Source organism: Cupressus sempervirens, chromosome 6 (genome assembly GCF_028749045.1).
Source record: "Cupressus sempervirens isolate cs-2001-9-10 chromosome 6, ASM2874904v1, whole genome shotgun sequence".
NCBI lineage: Eukaryota > Viridiplantae > Streptophyta > Pinopsida > Cupressales > Cupressaceae > Cupressus > Cupressus sempervirens.
Window position 1 is genome coordinate 570,612,933 of NC_143123.1, and position 18,960 is coordinate 570,631,892.

Below are 18,960 nucleotides of genomic sequence, written 5' to 3' on the forward strand. Positions count from 1 at the left end.
TGGGGGAAAATCATTTGTAAGGGGTTCTTCTTTTTCGATTCTAGAGTTTTGTAGATACTTACTATGGACGTCGATCGCTGTCGACAATGGTAACGGTGGTGGGGAAAGCAGTTGAATATTGGGAGATGGTGGTAGAGAAAGTGGTTGAATATTGGGAGACGGTGGTGGTGGAAGGGAGCGATCAAAGAAGGAATAAATTTTTTAACGAGCAAAGCAACTTCCGCAGACAGAGTTTGCTCCGTCAAAGGGTCCATCAGCACCAAACGTCACATAGAGCATCCGACTAATTCCGTTTTGCAAGCATGTATGGCAGTCCTTGACAGCCGTTAAATCCCACCAGCACTGCAGCAAGGCGTTTATGGTATGAAATGAAGGAGAGGTAGTTGTTGATCCAGAAGCATACTTTATAGAGGATTGGATGGCATCTTCTGTTAGATTACGAAAAAGCTCCTTGACGCCCGCCTTGAATTCTTCAGGCGCATCTGTGACCTTCTTTGGACTAGCAGCAACTTTAATTGCATCGATATCTAGTTTTTCAAAGAAGGAATAGTTCTTGTAGCGTATGAAGCATTTCTCCATCATAAATCTACCACTGCTCAAATTTTTACAATCCTTGAGCATGGAGCTGTTTGCTTCATGCGAGCAATGGATGCATTCGTCCGTAGTTGTGTCTGCCCTGCATTGGAGAAGACCATAAACTTTGTCTGGATCTCAACCATAAGAAGAGGTATTGAATCCATTTGATGGCGATGTATTCTCTACAAGGTTTTTTAGAAGCATCTTAACATTAGTCTAGAATTCAGCACTTGTATCATTGTTCCCACAGATTTGCGCTGAACTGTGGAAAATGCATGATAACAGAACAACACAAACAAACAGCGGATACTTTGCATGGTAGGCGATTTGCATTTTGTCTCCCCGTTAACAATTCTTTCACAAATGTACTATCCAAATTAATGTGAATTTGAACCTCTTAAGATTGGGGGAGACGCATTGCCAACGTGTATGCTGTGATCAAAACGACAATTTGTTATTTTTAATAATTAAATTAAAAATTAATTTAGTACTGTTCTTTGTCGGCATATTCGCCTTGCCAAAGTCTATGCTGGCATCAAAACGACAATTTATTGTTTTCACTAATTAAAAAGAAATACCATTACAGACATCGCCCGTCCGCAGGTCCATGTAATTTGTCCTTTGGCCTCATTTACTTTCGCCGCGTAATCCTTGAGGAACGCTATTAGGATTTGTATAATCTAATCCTTTTAGCCTTTGTGATTTCATCGTTAGTGAAGGAAGAATCTGAGATTTTTCTAATGATACTCAATTTATTTTTAGTCAGCCCGGTTATCCATAGTCAACACGCTGGTATAAAAAACTTACCCAAGATAGATAGATTGACTGACCAACATAGACTTTGCCGGACGAGTGCAGACAAATGTATGAAATAGAATTTGATATTTTTAACGAGTATAAAAATAGAATATTACAATAATTATAGAAATAGATTATTCAGAGAATTATAGAAATAGAATATTATAATAGTTATAGAAGTGGAATATTATAATAATTAACTAATATATTAATCAAAACATTAGATATAAAAAAATATATAATTATTATTTATCAATAGTTTTGCAGTATATAATTTTTTACTATTATAAAATTCTACCATAAAATAATATAATAATATAGTTTAGTTTCATATGTTGGTTTTATTATTAAAATAGGAGTCTGTGTTTGTAAAACTAACGAACTATGTATTATTTATAAGAAAGTATTTGACAAAATATACTATGGAAGATGTTAATTATTATTTTTTATTAAAAAAATCAAGTTTTAAAAAATTTAAATGGTAACTTATTATGATTTTGAAGAAAATAATAGAAAGTAAGTATTACACAATTATAATAATTTATTTTTAATATAAAATATGTTTAATTAATCAATATAATATATCTTATAAAGGCATTTCCTAAATTCTTGTCAAAGAGGATTTCTCAGCTAGTGTTCAAAAAAAGATATCTTATAACACAAAATTAAATTAGCCAATCCAAATACAAAAAAATAATTCTAAAAATATATGGAATTAACTAAACTTTAGAAATATTTCAATTGTCATAAAATATTTATTTATGATTGGTGTGAATGAATTCACTAATTGCAGAAAGTGAATACAATAGTATATTGCCTCAAGGCAATTACAGTAAGATTTAATAGTAGGTTGTTATATGATATTATTTTCCATAGTTTCAAAGTAGATTGAAAAGATATTATGGATCTTTGTTTCTCTTTTAAAGTAATAATTTTTTTTTCAAAGTGTCTATTATTATCCCTACAGTCCACATCATACACGTAACTTATTATCCATGTTGTCTTTGTGGAAAAACCAACTCAACTGCACGGTGCCCAGTTGAGTGTTACTTATATGGGATAACAATTTTGTGAGTGGAAGTAGTGGCTTGTCTATTATAATAGCATTAACTAATTGCTCCAGCTTGGAAGAATTTGACTTTGGATACAATTATCTCACTGGCATCTTGCCCACTATAGTTGGTAGTCTTTCAAATTCACTCTTTTTATTATCAATAAATTCAAATGAAATGCTTCACATACTCATGTAGGTACACTTGTGTTATCCATGGTTCTAACCAATCATAACTACCATTTGCAAATAGTGTTTGAAATTCCATATCAAGTAAACTACTTCATGAGGCGCATGAGTAGATTCCATATGCTTTGCCTTAGTTGTCGACAACACAATTACACTTTTTCATTTTCTCATCCAATTGATAGCACCACCATTCACCATGAATACATATCCACTAGTGGATCTTCTCCTATCAATATCCCCAACCCAATCTGTGTCAACATAACCTTGAATGCTAACTGATTTGTTAGATCCCACTGAGTTACCTTGATGACATAACATGTATTATGATGTACCCTTCAAATATCATAGAACTCTTTTCACAGCATCACAATGTGACTTGCCCAGATTTGCCGTAATTTGACTCAATACTGCCACTACTTGTGCAATTTTTGGTCTCGTACTAACCATTGCATATATGAGGCTTTGAACAACACTTGCATAATGTAGTTGCTTCATGTTTTCAACCTCATTAGGAAAGTTTGGACTTTCATTGACCAACAACTTTGTTCCATGTAACACTAGAACTACCTGTTGCTTGCAGTCAATCATATTAAACCACTCCTAAATATTGGTAATATATTTTCTCTAGCTAAGCCAAAGCTTTCTGCCAACCTTGTCCCTTTTGATTCCCATCCCCAAAATAATTTTTTCCAACCCTAAATCTTTCATTTCAAACTTTAGGGATGATTGAGATTTTGATTCTGAAATAATTTCCTTACTATTTCTTATAAACAACATTTCATCTACATATAGAGAAATAATAAGTATCCAATCACCTTTAGCTTTATAATACACACAATGATCTGGTTTAGATCTCATAAAATCCAAAGACAAAACATATGTATCATAATTTTGGTACCACATTCTAGGTGATTATTTCAAACCATACATAGGCTTTTTTAGTTTACATACTAGATGCTCTTTAACTTTTTTTGCAAAGTACTCTAGTTGGGACATGTATATCTCTTCTACAAGATCATAATAAAGGAACATCATTGTCACTTCCAGCTTCTCAATTTGAAAGTCATGTGCCTTTGCATGTAACAACAAAAATATGATAGATGTTAGCTTAGCTATAGGATTTAAAATATTTCTACGTAATCAAACCCTTATTTCTAAGAATACCCCTTCACAATCAATCTTTCCTTGTACTTGTCAAACCTTCCATCTAGACTGTACTTCTTCTTAAACACCCATTTACATCCAATGGGCTTGTTGTTGTTAAGCAAGGGTACTAAATCCCATGTTTCATTCTTCTTGAAGAATTTCATTTCATCCTTCATGGCTAATAACCAAAAATCTGAATCTAGCATATTAATTACTTCTTTGACAGTCCTAGTCTCATCAATATCCATAAGAAAAGCATAGGCACAATTAACATTCAATATAGAACGAGAAAACCTCTATGGTGAATAACCATACCTATTAGGTAACCATCTCTCCCAAGTAGATCTCCTCACTCCTTGTAGTTAAACTTCCCAAGGTTCAACATGAGGTTTAGGATCATGTTCTTCTTCACTTGTAAGATTTCTTGAGCTCTACTCATCCTCATTCTTAGGTAATTCTGGATTCTCATTCGGAGCTTCATTTGAAGTCTAGAGTACCTCTTGTCTACAAGCTAAAGGGATTTGATCTAGTTCCTCTCTCATTTTTGTCTTCTCTGGCTACTTTAGTGAGATAGGCTTCATCTCATGAAAGATAAAATTGCTATTGTAAAATACCTTTTCATTGAGAGGGTTCAAAAAAATTTATCCCTTCACACTAATACCATACCCTATGAAGATACACTTTGTTGCTTTGTTATCCAACTTTGACCTACTCACTTCAGGTACATGAGCATATGCTTCACAATTGAAGACACACAAATGTCTTAATGAGGGCTTCTTACCAGACCATGCTTCCATAGGTCTCTTCTCAACTAGCACTTTTGTAGAATGGTATTAAAAAAGTAACATGTTGTTGCCACCACTTCAGCCTAAAACCTTTGTTCATGACCAACACTTCGCAACATGATCCTTGCTCTCCCCATCAATGATTGAGTCATCCTTCCTACTAGTTCGTTCTATTCTAGAGTATAAGGTGTCATCTTATGTCTCTTAATGTCATGATCTACACATAATACTTCAAAAATTTGCATTGCAAAACTCACCACAGTTATATGTCCTTAAAAATTTAATCTTTGTCCCAGCCTGGCTTTCAACAAGTTTTTTTAAATTCCTTAAACACTTCTAATTTGTTCTTCAAAAATTGAATGAATTTTCTTCTAGAATGATTATCAATAAAAATACATAATATCTTGACTTAGATAAAGAAGGAACATCCATAGGACCAAATACATTAGACTGAATATAGTCCAATAAACTAGAAGAGTTTTTGCCAATTGGAATAAAACTAAACATGATTTTTCTTTCCATAGATGCAATGTTCATAGAAATCAAATTCAAGGTTAAAATCAACCAATCCCTCAACAATGCTTTTGTTCTTCAATGTTTTTAAACCTTTCTTGCCAATATGGCCAAGCCTATATTGCCAGAGCATTGTTTTCTTAGTAGTAAGTTTAATTTCCCTTGCATTTACACCATGTGCTACTATATTGATTTTATCAGAATTGATAGAGATACTATTACAACATATAGGTTTGGCATCTAACTTATATATAGTGTTTCAATGTGTTCACTCTTAGCTAGAATAATAGATCCCAAAGTCATCTTGCAACCACCATGGACAAATGTTACTTGGACTCCAATATCATTTAACTTACTAATAGAAAGTAGATTTCGAGCCAAACTAGGTATGTGAACCACTCTGTCAATTCCCTCTACTCAGTCATTGAGGAACTAGATTCTAACTCATTTTTGTCCAATGATCTCCAATGTGGAAATTTTTGCCAAGAACACCTTTCTACCATTGTAGAATTCATATCTTGAGAAGCACTCTTTGTGAGATGTCACATGGAATGATGCTTCCAAATCCACCAACCATACATCATTAGATGAAGGCACTGCCAAGGTTTCTATGAAGGCGTCAATGTCACATTTAGAAGATTCATTGTCAGAAGTATATTTTTTCTTGTTCTTTTTCTTCTCCTTTCAATCCCTTCAGATATGAGCTTTCTACCCACAAATCCAACACTTCACCTTAGACTTCTTTCCAGGAATGGTAGATTGCTCCTGAGACTTTGACTTTGTGTCCTTCTTCTTACTTTTTACTTTAGATTTGTCTCATACACTTAGAGCTTCTTTGGCTGCCTCATAGGACTTCTTTCACATATCCTTTGATAGAAGTGCAACAACTACTTCATCCATTTCTATCTTGGTAGTCGTACTTTCGATAGTCATTACCAAATGATCCCACAATTTAGACAATGAGCATAACAGAAACATGCATCAATCTTCTTCATCGATGGACACACCAATAGATGTTAACTATGCAATCACCATATTAAATGGGTTTAAGTGATCTACCACAACCATTCCTTGATCCATCTTCAAGGAGTACAATTTCTTCCTTAGGAAAATCTTGTTTGGCAAGGATTTTTCTTGATAAATGTCTCCTAATTTCTTCCACAAGGAATGTGTGGTTTTCTCTTCATGGATATTGAATAAAACCAAGTCTATAAGACTTATTCTTATCAATCCTTTAGACTACTGATCCATTAGTTCCTAATGTTCCTATTTCATGCCTGAAGGCTTAATGTCACACATGGTAGTCCATAAATCTTGAGCAACTAGTAGATCTTCTACTTTAAGTTTCCACAACTCAAATTTGGTGCCATTGAATTTTTCAACATCCACTTGTCTTGATATACCAGCCATCTCAATTTACAAACAATTTTTTTTAAAAATCCCAATGAAACTAAGTTGGCACAAAAAACTAAACCCTACCTAACAAGGATAACACAATTGGCCAGGCTCTGATGCCACTTTTTAGGAAAAAAATAGTGCAAAAATACTTTGTGAATGCCAAATTATATGGAAATAAGCAACACCAAAATTAAAATAGAGATGAGAAAGAAAATAAACTATCAAATGTATAAGACACAAGATAAAATACAAGATTTAATGTGGGAAACCCTTTCAAAAAAAAACCTAACACTCAAAACTCCTAGAAAACTTTTGCAGTACAGTAAATAATTTACATACAATAACTCTAAATTTTCATAGGCTTAGATTTCCTTTTCAATCAACTTGATTTCCAACATCTATCTCCTTTAAAAATTTTACAGCCATTAATACATCTTACAAATTTTTTACATGATTCGGTAAAGAAATAATTATGTTACAGAACCATCTGCCATCTGTCAGTTTCAACAACACCTTCGATGATGTGGACATTTCTCTCATGTTGTTGCTTGTCACTCCAGAATGTTTCAGGCACGTAGATGGTTCAATTACTCTAGAACATTTTAGTAACACAATTAATGCTTGCACTCTGGAATGTTTTAGGCAAGCTGATGCTTCAATCACCCTAGAATGTTTTGATAATGCTTTGTCATGTGCTGAGAGCATTACCATCGTACTCATCACACACTCATCATACTTCTTTTTCACCACCATAAGAAAGACACTCCATACTACATGATCAAGTACAATAGACTTTATCGTACGCTGATCTCACTTCTTCTTTAGCTTTGTGACAAGTTTATTGAAGAAATAGATGTAGAAATTTTCAATTTGATCAAAAATTTATGGAGATGTTGTACATGAAGCTACTAAAGTTAATTATTTTAAAATGAATGAATGTGCCTTACTATCAATGAGACATGACATATTAATATGTCATTTTAATATGTATTTGAACATGACTATTTCATAATCATATTTTTAAAAAATCTATCATTTAATAAAGTATAGTTGGTGAGGGTATACAATGATTTGAAAATGATATTATTTGTGGTTTTATAAATCTTAGTAATATTGTTACTTCTCATACTAATTTGGTTAGAGGTGAAATGAATATTTCACTATTAAATATTAATATGTATAATAATATAATATATTTAATATTTATATCTTCAATTTAATGTATGTTATTGTTTCAATTATATAACTAAAAATAAATAAGTATATGTAATAATTTTATAAAATAGTCTAATTTGTTTGATTCATTAGTTATTTTATTTTAGAAACTAAAATATTTAGTTAAAAATATTTTAAACTATTATAAATTCTTAATCTTAATTCTAAGGTAAAAGCTTTAAAAAAATACTGATTCAAAGATGACAATTATGTAAAAGCTTAATTGTAACAAATATTATACATTCAAATTGAAAGCAGTTTAATAATGTTTTTTTAGAGTTATTTTTGTCTCTCGCCTATTTTTAATTTCAATCTCCATCAATTCAAATGTCTAACTATATGGTAGTCCCTTTTGTTGATGTCACATTACTTGCACAAGTATTGCCTGGAAAAGTATGAATGTCTTTTTGAATTTTGATGATAAAAAATTAGAATGAATTAAGATTTTTAAAAAAGTGAAATTAAAACCTCAACTACTACATCATACCTTTCCTCAATATGATAATAGCTTGTGGAAATCTCATAAACTGAAACTTGTTAACTACCATTCAATGTTTCAGTATATTCATAATAAAACAACTTTTCAACACCTCCCTTACAAATCTTGCCTAAAGAGATTTTTAAAAGAAAAATTATTCAATTTTCTTAGGGACATAAATAATTAATTAGCTTATCAAAATGTTTATATAGAATAATTTTTGCGTGGTTGAACAAGCAAATGCACCTGGCGATGTCTATGCTGGCATCAAAATGGTATTTTTTAAGTACAATTCTAAATTAATTTTTAATTTAATTATTGAAAACAACAAATTGTCATTTTGATGCTGGCATCAACATTGGCCATGTGGATGAATGATGCAATTATTTCTCATTCTGTAAATCAGATATGTATATTATCTCCATTACCTACATATATTTCATGGGACCTACGCACTCTTTTATGACCTCTTCTTATAATTAATGGCCAAGATTAAATCCTAGAAATATTAATCAGGGTTTCCATAACTACCATCTATAGGCATTAAATGGTGAGTTAATTATAATTTTGTACCACCATGTGAACTAATTAGAGAATTGCACTACCTTCACTCATGTAGCAAAACATAGGCCAATAAGAAGGAAACACTTGAAGAAGAACCCACCACTTAGTAGACAAATGAGAAAATTCAATTCCATCCAATAATGAAAAATGGGCATTATAACACCACATCATCTTTACCTCCAAGGAAACCCACCATTTTAAAATAATTATAAAATCTTAAATGATAATTGCAATAAGACTTAGAAAATTTCCACAAACTTGACTTTATTATTTTCATTAGTTTAATTTCTTATTTTACAGAATTGATGTCATTTGATAATTTCAATGCAACAATTGAATTAAGTAATACATTTTAAAAGTCAATCCATATTAGATTATATTATTAGATTAAGTAATTAGAATTGGCAAGCTGGATGCTAGGGTTTCAAAGATTGAGAAAATGGTGGAAAGGATGGAGACCATGCTCTATAGCTTGGCTAACTAGAGACTTAACATTATTAAAGGTCTCAATGATAACATCTTTCAGCTACACAGGATGATGGAGGAAAATAAAAAGGAGAATTAGGAAAAGGACAAAGAGGAGACCAAAGCAACTGATGAGAAAGCATCTTTGCAAGGTGAGAGCCCAAGTAGGAAAATGAGAGAAAAAAAAATGAGGATAGAAGAGGACACTTTTGAGGATGATAGCCAATCGAATACTGATGAGGCTGAGGCCAAGGAAGAGCTGGAGCTCAGGAAAGTGGAGCTGGCTAGAGAATTAGTTCCCTAATCATTTCTCCTAGTATTTGCCTATTACCTGGATTTTGGCCGTTTGTCTTTTACTTCCATCTATTGGTTGTGTTAGGCTTGTTGTTTGTTATGTTGCTTGGATGCTAGTTCTCAACTTTAAGTAGTCTTTATGTTGTAAACTAGTGGATTTTAGGAACCCTGTTAAAACCTATTTTACTTAATCAAAAATAGAGGACAAATTCTAGTTATTCCAAATCCAAAGCCATAAGCGGTTATAGAATAATAAAACATATGTTTTACAAAATTCATCCTCAAGAGAGATATATTACTTTTTATCATGCTTCTAAAGAGAGAGAGAAATTGTTCTAATCTGCTAGCCAATTATATGGGCAATGGGAGGAACTTAAAGTCATGTAGTCCTCTTCTAGGGCAGACTTGGTTGATCTTTTGGTTAGTGCTAGGTTGTATGTCATAGGCTCATTAATTATTTTAAATTTGAGAAGTTAGTACCAGATAGCTTTGCAAACAATATAATTTTTTTCAATAAATTTGAAAAATTATCCTTAAGCTCTACAAAAAGAGCTAGAGGATCAGGGAATTAAAAATTGTCATATTTGTTATGATGCGCCACCCTTTTCAAACTAGGGCTAATGCTTTGTATCTCCTAGAAAGTAAAATATAACATAAATGTAACTAGTAGGAGTGCTAGAGTAAGATGATAGCTTTGCATAATAGATCTCTAGAGATGAAACATGTCAAATAAGAACCATTCACAATAACTTCAAATTTTAGTAAACAACCATTCAACCCTATTATAGACTAGTAGCCTTTCAAAAATAACCGAAAATAATTAAAAGGAATATTATCCAACATAAATCTACTCTAGATGAGTCCTATTTAAATAGCGTCCATAAACAAGAATTTTTACTAGAATCTAATAAAAGAGATCAAGGAATCAAATGAGTGTCCAATTTGTCACTACGTCTTCATCCTTGGTATGCCATTTAATAATGCCCTTGTTAATATTATTTTATAGTGAACCCTTGCAGATAACCTCCAAATTTTTCAACAATATCATTACCTTGTTGTATATTCTTTTTTAATCCTTTCAAAATTCAGCAGATGAGCCATCCACCCTAGGTGACTCATTATTTTTAACGGCTTGAGTAGAAGAAATTTCACATTAATTTATAACAATATCATATTCTTGAGTATCTCTTGTGAATAAGTGATGGTTGTGGAGAACAAAAAAATTTGGATGATAAGTTTATCTAGTTTTTAATTCTATGATGCAAATAAAGGATGGATATTTGTTTTCTAGTTTATGTTGAAGTACATGTGTAACTAGTTGTTTTTTCCCTTTTTTTTCTTGTTTTTTGCTTATTTTTCCTTAGATTATGAATGCTTTATATTTAGCCATTTGTAATTATCTTCTCAAGAGGTATGACAAGCACTTGACAAATATTGGAATTTAATAAAGTTGATTATAAATGTTGATCAATCAAGATAAAGAAAGAGGGTATGACGAGCCTATGGATTCAATTATCTTCAATATAATGAGAGGAAACTAAGAAGAATGCAATGACTCTATTTCACATTCAGATGACTTTTGATATTAGCTTATTCCTTAGGATTATTGATACACAAACAAAAAAAGAAGCCTCTTGTAAGACTGTAAAGATTAGATGATCAAAGATATGAGATTGTTAGGAAATTAAAAGTGTAGTACAAAAGTCTTAATAAATAGAAGTTTAAGAAACAATTTCTAACTTCTAATTTATCATACAAAATCTGAACACTGAAGCGTTTTCTTTAATGTCAGGGCACCATGCCAAATGGAATGCAAATAGCAGTATAGAGGATATGCGTACAATCATTGCAAGGGGAGAAGCACTTTCTAAATGAGGTTAGGCTGGTGGCAAAAATTCAACATCATAATCATGTGAATCTACTTGGATATTGTGCAGAGGGATTAGAATGTTTGCTTGTTTATGAATTCTTGCCTAACAAGAGCCTTGACAAAATACTATTTCATAATTTAACTTTATCTAAATGTTAAATGCTTGTCATTTATTATTTTTTCTTTTAGTGAAGAGTGATTTATATGGGGTTATGGATATAGAGCCTTGGTGGAGCCAAGAGCTTGACTGGCCAAAGTGTCTTAACATCATATTTCAAGTAGCCTGTGGGCTTCTTTATTTACACCAAGATTTTTAGTTGCAAATCTTTCATCAAGATATCAAAGGAAGCAATATTTTTCTGGATGAGAAATTGCAACCAAAGATTTCTGATTTTAGTCTAGCAAGGTTGTTTAATTCAAAGGAGAATCATGTTAATACAATTGTTGCAGGCACACTATAAGAATTTAAAAAATTTATACCCTAACATATTATAGTTAGTGTTTTTCACTCTTCTAATTATTCTTCTCAATTATGCAGGGGCTCTATGGCACTAGAGTACACTATAAATAGCCAACTATCTACTAAAGCTAATGTTTACAACTTTGGTGTTGTAACTTTAGAAATCATATGTGGAAGAAAGAACAATGATAGTAGATTGTTCATTGATTTCCGAAGTCTCTTGGAATGGGTAAGCTGAAATTAAGACATGTCAATATAGTCCATTTTCTCTATATGAAGTCTTATGTAATTATTATACATTATTCTTATTCAAGTATGGAGATATTACAAGGAAGGGAATATCATCAAGATAATAGATAAATCTATATTAAACTAGTGTCCCATTGAACAAGTGAGAAGATGCATTCATGTGGGTCTATTATGTACACAAGAAAATCCACTACTTCGCCCACCAATGATAAATGTCTATGCAGTGCTTTCAAATGTTTCAGTTGCCAACTTACCAGATCCTACAAAACTTTCTTATCTCGATGTTACACAAGATAATGTTCTTGGACATGCATCAACATCAACATCTACAAGCGCAACTTCATCTACTCTATCAATTCCTCGTTTGTCTTGCAAATCTATCAATGATACATCCACTGTAGATTTGGGCTCTAGATAATATTGTTACATTTTTCCTCGTCTAATGATAATATTAAACTATAAAATTATGATACTAAATTGTAAGATTTCTTCTCCTATGTTGTCCATAAAACAATGAAAATTTAATTAAGAGAGATCTTTATATCTTTAATGGATATACACCATTTCTTGTGTCATTTCTATACTTTTTTTTTCTTATTAATCATTTTTATTAGAAAATAATCAAGTATAGGTTATAATACTATGTTTTATGATTAATTAATTTTAATAATAAAGTTTGAGTTTTTTAATAATGAAGATAATTAGAGGTTTTTTTTTAATAGTTTCTTATAAAAAATATTAATTATTTTGAAAAGAAAGGAGGAAAATTATAAATTTTTAAATATTAATTGATATATAAGTTTTTAATTTTAATTTTTTAAAAATATTTTTTAGATTTCTTGTGTCAAAATAGTGGACTACCTTCTATTTGTGAAGATTTTTAGTAATTGGTTGAGCAATAATTTTACTCTAAAAGAACATACAAAAATAATCCAAGCAATTTCCATTGGATTATTTGTTATGCTTCTAAACTTTACAATGTAGAAGGTGTTAGGAGACTATGACTATTTGACCTAAGCACTTGCAAGGATAACACTTGTTTCTCTTTATATACACTTATATTATTATTCTAACTTTTAAGTTTCTTTAAAATAAATAATTACAAATTTAGATGACCAAACACTATAACATAACCATTCCCCTTATCTAGGTCACTAGTCAAATTAACATTTTTTCTTAAATGTTGACTATAGAGGTCCAAAGTTATACACAAATCTAATTGAAATTTTATTGCAAGTAAGAAATTTTTTGTGAGGTTTTCACATTGTGGCTTCATTGCAAATAAGGACACCCTCCTTTGTTCTAATTCTTCTAAAAGTCTAGTGAAAATTGAGAAATTAAAATTAAAAGTGAGGCTAAGTACAAGACAATTCAACTTGACTTTACATTACATGCCAAAGTCTATGTCAATTTCCACTTAAATTTTTGTGCATATTGGTTACACTTTCCTTATTCACCATTGATTACCTTCACGCATTGGTTGTTACCCTAAATTTTCACTACACATTGGTTGCATCTTGCTTAAGACACTCTTTATTTTCACAAAGAAATTGTGTAATCTTTTCTTATTCATGAGTGGGTTTGGCTTCATGCAATGATTTTTTGCTTAAGTACATAGTGGTTTGCAGTTGTTGATAAATGAAAATGCCTAACTATCTAGTGCTTTCCACTTAGCATTTGATTATTCAAATTTTAAACTTTGTTGAAAGACTATGAAATATGCTCAAATTTAAATATATGGAACTAGGTTTTAATTTGGGGAGAGAAAAATATGGATTGACTTTGAACAGAATTACTTAATTTAATTTTTGTGCAATTGAAATTGCAAAATGACATCAATTTTATGAAATGTGAAATTAGACTAATAGAAATAAAAAAGGAAAGTTTGTGAGGATTTTCTAAGTCTTATTGAAATTATCATTTAAGATTTTACAATTATTTAAATGGTGGGTTTCCTTATAGGTAAAGATGATGTGGTGGTATAATACCCTTTTTTCTAATTGATTCTTGGATGCAAAGATTTTCTCATTTGTCTACTAAGCAGTGGGTTCTTCTTCCAGTGTTTCCTTCTCATTAGCCTAAATATTTGTACATTTTATCAAGTAGCTATGCCTAATCTATTTTCCTACTAAGCAGTGAAGGTAATGCAATTATCTAATTTGTCCACATGGTGGTGTTAAATTATAATCAGTTCACCATTTAATGCCTATAGATGATAGTTATGGAAACCCTAATTAGGATTTGTAGGATTTGATCTAAGTCGTTAATTGTAGTTCAAGCTTTGTCATTTATTGTATTTGAGCTCACTCTATAACAATTGCTTCCTTAACTTGCAAAAGAATGAGGTTTGAGAATTGTTGCTGATATAAGAAAAAAATTCTTTACTTTTGATTGTTGTGTCTTGCATTAACTATTTTAGCTCCCATGATTATATTGTTGGTTAGATGGTTCCCCCTCTCTCTAAAGGCTTTAGTTTGAACATTGGATGTGCCTAGATGGAGGGGGTTCAAGGATCCTTTACGCTGATAATTATATGGAGACTTCCTTTTCTCCTCTCCATTGTGGACAATTATTAGTTTAAGAGGGGCTTCAAATGGCTTTTTCTATTTGTTAGGGGAAATTCTAGTTTTCTTTTGGGATATTACAACATTGTTATGTTAGGGTAGCTTCTTATGTTGGTACTAGTAAGGAGTCCCTTTATTTCGGCCCTTTTTTGCAAAGCCATATTTCTTTAGTCAGTTCTATTTTTGGAGGTTGTTTTTTTGTGGATGGTTTCTTTGTAACAACTCCATCATTTTGGTGGCTTAGATCTTTTCTTTTGTGGGATCTATCCTTCCCATCCAGTGGTAGTCCAAGACTATGTTGTTTCTTGTCTCTTTGTGGTTTCTTCTTGTTGTAGTGGAAGAACTTTTTGAGTTGGAGGATGAACTATTTTTGGGGTTTTAGAGTACGTTTGATGTTGTAGGGAGTGGATCCTCATGTATCTTCTTTTGGAAGACTATTTCATGACATATTGGTTATTTCCTATGTTTTTCTCTACTTTGATTCAACATGTGATCATACCAAGTGAGTTGGGTTTTCCTTTTGTGGTGTTTGACATGTGTCTATCTACCATTTTGGATTTTCTCAAGTGGTTTCTCAATGTTCATCCTTTGATTATCAAATCTAAACTCAACAACTATTTTTGGGGTAGCATTCTAGTTCCTTCTCATAGTCACACACACAAAATCTTTAATAGGTGTCATTATTTAACTTCACATGCAAAATGTTCACACCTCCAAAGAGAGAGAGAATCAATTACATCTCATAGATTCACCAAAGTATTCAGAAACATGCCTAAATGTAAGGCCATCTTGATTGTAACCTATGTAATGAGTAGATTAAAATCCAAATTTATTCACCATGATAGATCTGATTCATTCTCTTTGTATTTACTATGATCCTTCTACTTGATCTTTATTACTCTTGCCAAAACCTAAACTTAGACTATCTACTTATACTTGCCAAATAAATTACAAAAGATTCTAAATCCTCACATTAGAGAAGCTCTACTCAATAATTTTCTTTACACAACCCAATGAATGATCCCCACATCAAATACACAACACAAATTAAATAATCAAGTTGGCTCTTACTAAGAACCAACACAACCAAACTTGATCAAAGAAGGAACCAAACATGAGAAGAAACTACCAAACCAACTTGACACTTTAAGCAACTTAGTCAAATATAGTAACTTGATCAAAACTTCAACTTGACAATATTGGTGCTCAAAAACAACTGCAACTTGGTAATCTTGGAACTAACTAAGAAAAAAAGAAGGATAGCTAGGTAAAGCAAGATGGTCGTGCATCATTAGTTTCATATTCAAGATGGTGATGCTAGTTTTTAATGGCTTCTAGAAGACTAGTTCTTCATTCAAGAATAGTCTTAAGGGTTCCCTGTGGGCTCAAGGAATCTTAAAACTGCTTTGACTACAACTTTGTAAGAGTTTCAGGTCAAAACAACTTTTTGATTTGGTTTTTCTTGGCTAACTAACTCTTTCTTCACACAAATATTTCTCACACTTTTTTCTATCTTGGGTTTCTAGACAATGGTTAGTAATATCTATTGTAGATCTTTTTTTTAAGAGATTTTAGATTCTTAGTAAACCCTTTTGTAAGGGGTTTGGAGTCTAATCAAAACTTACTATAACCTTAATACAAAAATGTAAATAATTTTTTTTCAAAATTTTAATAAGATTACAACTATGAGAAAAATTTTGTTTGAAGGAATGTTTTCTTGAATGTTTACTATGCTAGTTATAATGTTTTCTATAATCAAGGTAGGGAAATGCCCTAAACTTCAAGAGAAAATAAAATGACTTTTAGCATTTCCCTAGGCCATAACAAGAAAGGGGTAGTCTAAAGTGTCATAAATCTATTGGATACAATTATTCAATTGTGTTGTCTTTGATGTTACACAAATGTCATATAAGTTATCAGTCAGAGTCTAACGAGTTCAGTTGGTCAAAAAGGTAAAAGACAGAGTCTACTGAGCTCGGAAGGTTAGCAAAGTGAATTACAGAGTCTACCGAGCATTTTTGGAGGTTACACTATGAAGATGATTTCTACTAAGCTCACTTAGGCATTGAAGGCTTTTGTGGTAAAAATCAGTTTCTACCAAGCTAGCAAGGTTAGCAAATGAAAGTTAGTTATTACCAAGTTCACTTAGTCTCCAAAGAATTTTATAGAGTTTGCAATGTTTACCGAGCTTCACTTGGTTAACACTAGAAATAATTTTTGGAGCAGTGTCTACCAAGAAGGGTCAGCCAATGAAGGATTTCATTGTTTTGGGAAATAAAGTTTATTTGTTTAATGTAATATTTATAGCCAACTGATGTATAGTTTATTAGTAAATGTAACTTGTAAATGAGCTGACTTGACAATTTGTAATGTATAAATAAAAGGTCAAGTTGTGGATTCTAATTGTAAGGAACGAGTATGCAATGAGTTGAATGTGTGAAGAGGAAGTGTAAGAGAATTTTGAAGAAGGATCAGAAATCCTTGAGGAGAAGTAGAGTTGTATTCAATTAGTGAGGATCTATTGAAGCAAAATAGAGAACTATATCAGCAAAGTTCAGTTGCATCTCATTCAAGTCACTTATTGTTACTTTCTTACCATTATAATAGTAATTCCTAAATCTCTTAACAAAGTTGGTCTAACATCCATTTTGTAAATCCTCTAACAAGGTGGACAGTTCTATTGAATTTCTCTTAAGTCCTCTAGCAAGGCCACTCCTAGCAAGGTGATTAAATCCTCTAACAGGGTCACTCCTAACAGTGTGTTTTGTAACCTTTAACAGGGTTGGCTCCTAACAAGGCTCACTTTAGAAGAGTGAAAATTGGTAGCTAATTACTTGTTAGTTTTTCCCATATTGGGTTTCTGTCATGCCCAAAATATAGGGGCAAAAACGCACACAGTTTTTAAAAAAATACAAGAACTATGATTCAAAAGATAATATGGTTGACAGGGATTATCAAAATGACTTACTAACTATGCCAAAATGACCTACTAACTAAAATGACTTCTATCTCCTAGTTACATAACTTGTTTAGCACCAATCTAATAATGATCAAATACTACAACCTTAAAGATAATCTAATTAACTAGGCCCTTTTATTTAATCGATAACTTGAAACGTCATTATGATTTTAATCATTTACTTTAGGCTTAATGTCATTAATTAACTTCTTCAACTTCATTCTAATTATATTTTAAAATTTTAATACAAAATTTAAACTAACCTAATATTTTCTCCAGCATACTTATAACCATCTAATTAATTAATTTATTGTTTACCATTAAAATTGAAGACAAGAATAAATTCAATAAATATATATTTAAATCTAAACTTTATTTGAACTATCATAAATTTAAGTCCATATTAAAATCGATCTATAAAGCTCACAATAGTATAAAACTAATTAATAAAACATTTAAATTGTTCTAATTGAATTATTCTACGTTCACATTTAAAACTTTTTAAATTAAAACTAATTTAATATTTTAACATCCAAACACCTTTTAATAATAATAAAAAGAACTAATCCTTATTTAAATTAAACATACATCTAAAACTAACTAAACATAAATATAATTAGAACAAACCTTGACTAAATTAAATACTACTAAAATAAACTAACTTAAAATAAATTCTAAACTAACATAATTTTAATACTACACTAAAGAAATATCAAAAATAAATTAAATTATAATTATAATAATACTAAACTTAAAATTAAAACAAACTTAAACTAAGTTAAAAATAAACATTAACTAAATCAAGACTTAACTAACCCCAATACTAACATTAATATTACTACACCATTTAATCACACTATACTAAAACTGAACATGAATTAAAAAAAAACTTTAAACCAAAAATGATAAACAACATTCAAAAATAAACCTAAAACTAACTTAAATCTAATATTATCATAATCACCAAACTAAAATAACAATCTATTAATTTTAAAATATTAATACATTAAGTAATACAAAACCACTAACTAACTTAATACTGCACTAACAATATAATGCCATTCATATTTAAAATTAAACATACATTTAATTTCTAACTAACATTTACTAAACTAACTTAGAACTACATGCTAACTAATACTAACCACTTATACTACAAAAAAAATAATACTAAACCCCACACCCCCCACCCCCCCTTAACATAAGACCTACTCCCCTCTTACATAGGGACCCAAGGAACATTGCATTGCCCCATGTACCTACATGTTGATGCAAGCCTAGTAGGCGCAAACCTATTCCCTTGGTCATGTGAGGGATGTGCTCATCCCACTCAACGCATGGGGATAGATTCATAGGGTGGGTAGTTTAAGCAAGGGTTTTTAAAAA

At 31.2% G+C, this 18,960-nt stretch overlaps 1 protein-coding gene across 1 annotated transcript; it reads right to left on the reverse strand.

Annotated features, from left to right (window-relative positions):
* Positions 1 to 201: 201 nt before the first annotated feature.
* Positions 202 to 1,284, reverse strand: LOC149553546 (cysteine-rich repeat secretory protein 55-like). Its single transcript, XM_089790345.1, has 3 exons — positions 1,212 to 1,284; positions 787 to 838; positions 202 to 676 (listed from the first exon to the last, which is right to left on the reverse strand). Exons 1-3 carry the CDS (start codon positions 1,282 to 1,284, stop codon positions 202 to 204), a joined length of 600 nt encoding a protein of 199 aa, XP_089646471.1.
* Positions 1,285 to 18,960: the final 17,676 nt, after the last annotated feature.

Excerpts from the sequence above, each read along its gene's own strand:
- LOC149553546 (XM_089790345.1), bottom strand. The coding sequence starts at position 1,284 with ATGAAATCACAAAGGCTAAAAGGATTAGATTATACAAATCCTAATAGC. Across the intron at positions 839-1,211 it reads TCAAGGATTACGCGGCGAAA|TTCAGCGCAAATCTGTGGGA; the intron begins GTAAATGAGGCC and ends CATTTTCCACAG. Across the intron at positions 677-786 it reads GTGCTGAATTCTAGACTAAT|GGCAGACACAACTACGGACG; the intron begins GTTAAGATGCTT and ends TCTCCAATGCAG.